General features: G+C 43.4%; 1 protein-coding gene across 2 annotated transcripts in view; it reads left to right on the forward strand.

The window, feature by feature from the left end:
- The window catches only part of BTD (biotinidase), a 29,550-nt gene extending 23,902 nt beyond the window's left edge, over positions 1–5,648 (forward strand). For both annotated transcript variants that reach the window (XM_078432365.2, XM_078432367.2), the window contains 2 exons: positions 3,077–3,226; positions 4,203–5,648. In XM_078432365.2, the coding sequence (XP_078288491.1) occupies positions 3,077–3,226; positions 4,203–5,375 (1,323 nt within the window). In that variant the 3' untranslated portion in view covers positions 5,376–5,648. The remainder of the gene's footprint in view (positions 1–3,076; positions 3,227–4,202) is intronic.
- Positions 5,649–6,000: the final 352 nt, after the last annotated feature.

Genomic DNA, 6,000 nt, shown 5'->3' on the forward strand with positions numbered 1-6,000 from the left:
ATCAGTTACCTTCACGTCATTCACACATTTGATACACACCTCATTTATGTTTACGCTGAAGTCAGTGTAAAAAAATCCCAGGCTGTGCCCTTAGACCTCCTGATGACACAGATCCACTCGAGACCATTCTGTGCACAGAGGTGTTTGCTTGCATGGTGCTGAAATACGAGCCATCCCTCGCTTCTCCATCCTGTCCACAAGACCATTCTAAGAGGTTGGGCAGAGGCCATGCTGAACTCCAGAGGCTGTGACGGTGGTATTCCCCTGCCTTCCAATAACCTGCCCCCAAAGGAAACCTATAACATGTTTTTGTTGAGCCCATGCTGCCTGCAAGTCATCATTCCTTCTCTGTTTGTGGTCCAAGAGAACAGATTGTTTATCTGATCATTTCTTAGTGCTTACAGATCTCTCGGCTTCCCTGCATGGTTTTATGCGTTCAAGCAACTTCTATGACAAATTGATGCCAAGCATGTGTCAAAATTTTAGATCAAACTTGCTGGAAGGCAAGCGTTCCCGAACTAGCCAACTGAAGTATTTCTCTCTTGGTAGAGATATTTATAGGGAAGAAAAGGACTCCAACTTAAAGATATTAGGCTGGTCCATCAACTGGGTTGGCAACCTTAATTCCTCAGGAGTTCTTGACCTCATTGAAGTCTCTCCGAAAACTCCTCATTTATCAGGGATGCTAACTGCTTTCTAGATGGATTGATAGTCACATTAGATCCAGCGTTCTACCCTGGCTCAGGTTGGTTCCTCTTCTTATTTCTAGAAAATATGTATTTAGGAAATGCAATTTAACTTCAGTATTAATCTAATATGTATATATAACATAAATGGTATTGTCCATAGGAAACCATTCAACATTCTTGGGGAAAGTTTTGTTTTTAATAAAGGAAAACATTTGTCCAAGTATAATTTTCAAAAAGTTAAAACATGACTCCTGGGATGCCTGAGTGGCTCAGCTGGTTGGGTGTCCGGCTTTGGCTTGGGTCATGATCTCACCATTTTTGGGTTCGAGCCTTGTGTCGGGCTCTGTGCTGACAGCTCAGAGCCTGGAGCCTGCTTCAGATTCTGTGTCTCCCTCTCTCTCTGCCCCTCCCCCGCTTGCACTCTGTGCCTCTCTCTCTCAAAAATAAATAAAAACGTAAAAAAAATTTTAAAACCTCTTACACAAATATAGAACGAACATGTGCCAAAACTGTTATTTAACTCACTGATCTAATGAAGAAATCAGTCAGATGGTAAAGCTGGCTCAAAAGAGCATTGGAGGAACATGAGTGTGTGTATCGGTCAAATGAACGTTGAAATGAATTTGCTCGTGTATACAAAACTGGCTAATGTCCTATAGAGCAATACAGTTGCAGTCTGGGGTGATCTAATATTAAATAACAAAGCCTAGCAATAGTACATTCACTAAATAATCCTTGAGTGAGCCTCTTAAATAGTACCCTAGTATATGTTAGAAAGGCAAACATCTTGCTTTATTTCCAAGTTTGTGATAATTTTGCTTTACCGTGTGCTGTAAGGTGACCAATCTTAACACTCTACCGGGAGGAGCATACATTGGTATAATCTTTCTGGAGGGCTATTTGGCAATGTAAACAACTGAAAACTCTTCCTGTCTGTGAGCCCGTATCCTCACTTAAAAGACTTCATTCTGAAGAAATCATCAGACATGTAAACAGTTGTGTATAATACTCATTAAGTGTTTTGAGCACCCTGTATGCAGATGGTCACCAGAAGTTGGGAACAATTCAGATATCCGCTGATAAAAGATGAATTATGGTGTTCTCTTAAATATAATGTGGCCATTGCAAATGGTATTTTTGAAAGTATCTTGGTAGTCTTGATGCTGTATGTAGTGAGGAACGTCAAGATGGAAAACTATTTATGTATTTATTTAAAATTTTCTTTAAAAGTAGGCTCCATGCTCAGCGGAGCCCAGCGTGGGGCTTGAACTCATGACCCTGAGCTGAGATCACGAGTCCGATGCTTTACCAGCTGCGTCACTTAGGTGCTCCCGAAACACCATGTATTTATCATTATCGCAATTATATACACACACACAGACAAAATAAAAATAGCCAAGATATTAACTAAACTAATATTATCTTTTCTCCAAGTTTTCTACAGTTACACTTTCGAAGCTTTTTTAGCCAGAATAAAATATTATAAAGAGTTTGCAGTGCATTCCAGAAATAAGTGACTCAAATTGCCTCTTATTTTAGGTTATTCATACCTTCTCTGCCTTCCTCCTCCACCTTTCACTCTGGAGCAATGTTCCAGGCTTCGCATTTTAAGCCGTGTAAGTGGAGAGCAGCAGGAGAATGAGGCCCTGATGCTGGGAGCTGAGGGTGCCCCGTTTGTTTGGATTTCATTCGGTTAATGTGAACATCACAGGGAGCCCCAGGCTATCAGTCAGGAAACCTAGGTTGTCTCCAGGTGTGGGACAAAGCCTGGGGAGTGGTTAGGATTCGGAAAAGGGCCTCCTAATTCCCAGTTGGAGAACTTCAAGTTAGAGAAAGTCCTTATTTCTATGCTGAAATGAACACACTTGAATTTTCCCCACCAGCCCAGTGAAGCAGACTTTTTAGGAGTGGGCCCCAGCATCACCCCTAAACCAAGTGTTTTTTCAGGAGCTCCCCGTCTGATTTAGATGCACAATGAGTGGAAACCACTGGATTGGAGACACCCCATCTGTCAACAAGCCCAGTATTCAAGGCCTTTGTACTGTGCCACCACCAGGAACTCCAAACCTCTCCTGATCGTCTGCTTGGCAAACTCCTGCTTTCTGCTCCAATCTCACTCATTCCCCCCTTCCCTAACATGAGGTATGGTGAATGGTTGTTTCTAAATCCATCTGCCTTTGTTACCTGACAATGAGGCCAAGTGAGACAGTTTCCCCGAGACCAAGATCCCTGATGATCCCCAGCCACCATCTTAGAACCTCTGGTTCCTGGCACAGTACAACTACCTGATGGCTGTCCGACGAGTGAATGAAAGAACGGATGAGTGAAAGAAGGGGTGTTTCCTGTAATCGGATAATATACCATACTTTGATGTGTTTGACCTACAGGGTGTACAGATTATAGTGTTTCCAGAAGATGGCATTCATGGATTCAACTTTACAAGAACATCTGTTTACCCATTTTTGGACTTCATGCCGTCTCCCCAGTTGGTCAGGTGGAATCCTTGCCTGGAGCCCCACCGATTCAATGACACAGAGGTAAGGGAGAGTCCCAGCCTTCCTCCTCCGTAGACTGAAGGCATGCAGAGATGAACCAAGCCAGGGGCCAACAGCCAAGACAGGTTAAATGAGACCGAAAGGAGACCCTAGGTTCCTAAAAATGAAATCTGAGCTCCCCAAACTCCCTGTGCCACATATTCCATCAGTTAAAGAGTGTCTGGTATTATGGGGCATTTACTCATCTCTGGATCGTTCTATTTATTAATTACACAGGACATACAAGAATATATACTTAGAAAACAAACGAATCAGAAGAAAATTAAAGTCCCATCTTCACACACCCCACCAATTACCCTCCTTCTCTTCCTAGAGAAACTGCCATCAACACTTTGATATGCATCCAACTATATTCTTTTCTATTCATTTCATAGTTATTGACATCCTCTTTATTAGCATGCTATATGCTTTTGTAAAACCCTTGCTATTATAACGTTTGAGTCAATATCCTTGTACATATATCTTCATAAATATGTCCAAGTTTTTCTGTAAGGTAAGATTCCTAGAAATGGAATTTCTCAGCGAAAGGATATGCACATTTTGAATTATTTTAAAGACTACCAAATTTCCCTTTTGAAAGACCTTCGTTTCATTTTACATCCCTCGTGATAGTCTCGAGTGCCTGTTTCCCCACCTTTGGTCAATGCAAGATGGAATAATATCTTGAATTTTTGCCAATCTTACGAAGGTGCAGAATGAGATCTCATTATTTTCATTTGTGTTTCCTCATTACTAATGAGGTTGAGTATCTTCTCAGATGTCCATTGGCCATTTGTATTTGTGCTGTGAATCACCTGTTCATATCCTGTGCACTCTTCCAGTAGTGTTTTTTCTTTACTGATTTATGATAGCTGTTTACATATTATAGACACAATACAGGTACTTTTCTATTTTAAAATTATAAGGCAAATGGCAGGATTTTAAAAATTCATTTATTTATGCCTTTTTTTTCCTTTAGGTCCTCCAGCGCCTGAGTTGCATGGCCATCAAGGGCAATATGTTCCTGGTGGCCAATCTTGGGACCAAGCAGCCTTGCCATAACAATGACCCGGGGTGCCCACATGATGGAAGATACCAGTTTAACACAAATGTCGTGTTCAGCAACAACGGAACCCTTGTTGACCGCTATCGCAAACACAACCTCTACTTTGAGGCAGCTTTTGATACCCCTCTCAAAGTGGATCACATCATCTTTGATACCCCTTTTGCTGGCAAATTTGGCATCTTCACCTGCTTTGATATATTGTTTTTTGACCCTGCCATTAGACTCCTCAGAGACTCTGAGGTGAAGCACGTCGTATATCCTACTGCCTGGATGAACCAGCTCCCACTCTTGGCAGCCATTCAGATTCAGAGAGCTTTTGCTGTTGCCTTTGGTATCAACCTGCTGGCTGCCAACATCCACCACCCATCTCTGGGGATGACCGGAAGTGGCATACACAGCCCTCGGAAGTCCTTTTGGCACCATGACATGGAAAACGCCACTGGTCATCTTATAATTGCACAGGTAGCCAGAAATCCACTGGGTCTCATTGGTCCAGAGAATGCCACAGGTAAAATGAACCCATCTCGTAGTAAGTTTTTAGAAATCTTGGCAGGTGATCCATACTGTGAAAAGGATGCTCAGGAAGTCCATTGTGATGGAGCCACCAAGTGGAACATGAACACTCCTCCTGTGTTTCATTCGGAGATGATGTATGACAATTTCACCCTGGTCCCTGTGTGGGGAAAGGAAGGCTACCTCCGTGTCTGTGCAAACGGCCTCTGCTGTTATTTGCTTTACCAGCGGCCCACTTTGTCCAAAGAGCTGTATGCCCTGGGGGTCTTTGACGGTCTTCACACTGTGCACGGCACTTACTATGTTCAAGTTTGTGCCCTGGTCAAGTGTGGGGGTCTTGGCTTTAACACCTGTGGGCAGGAGATCACAGAGGCCACAGGGATATTTGAGTTCCACCTATGGGGGAACTTCAGTACTTCCTATATCTTTCCTCTGCTTCTTACCTCAGGGATGTCCCTGGAAACCCCTGATCAGCTTGGCTGGGAGAATGACTACTCCTTCCTGAGCAAGAGCGGACTGTCCTCTGGCCTGGTGACGGCAGCTCTCTACGGGCGGCTGTATGAGAGGGACTAGGGCAGTGTGGGGTGGGCAGCCCTGCACTTGTCCAGACCACAGCTCACAAGCACTGGGACCACCTCTCTGCCCCACAGCCCATTGTGGGAGCTGTGGGATGAGGTAGGAGAGGCACCTTCCCCCATTGTCTTTTCCTCTTTGACGTGGATTACCGAGTCTTTTCTGGTATTCCCTGCTCCCGTTTCTCTTTTTCAAGCCATATCTTCCTCCAGCAAACCTCTCATTATACAATTGGTTTTAAGAGCTAAGATAAAAATGCCAGTTTATATTTTACACATCCACAAAACAGTGGGTTTTGTGTGTGTTTTCCTTGTTCTTATTGTTCATGAAGTGAGACCCAGGACATACAAGTATCTCACAAGCCTCACCTTCTAACGTAAGAAACAAACTCTCAGAGCAAAACCTGTTTTAGAAATGGCTGCGTGGGTCCTTTTCCATTCTGGATGAACAGAATTCTATCCAGATGAAATGGTAATGCCAGAGCCACCAGCAACATCAGAAATGTGTATCTTGAAGCAGCTTTTAAAAATAGAAGGGAAGTTTCTCTCCCATATGCCTTTCCATCAGTAAATGGAATCTGTCAGGCAGGGCTCATAATAACTGGAAAAGAGTGCAGTGCCTCAGA

Source organism: Panthera onca, chromosome C2 (assembly GCF_046562875.1).
Source record: "Panthera onca isolate mPanOnc1 chromosome C2, mPanOnc1 haplotype 2, whole genome shotgun sequence".
Taxonomy (NCBI): Eukaryota; Metazoa; Chordata; class Mammalia; order Carnivora; family Felidae; genus Panthera; species Panthera onca.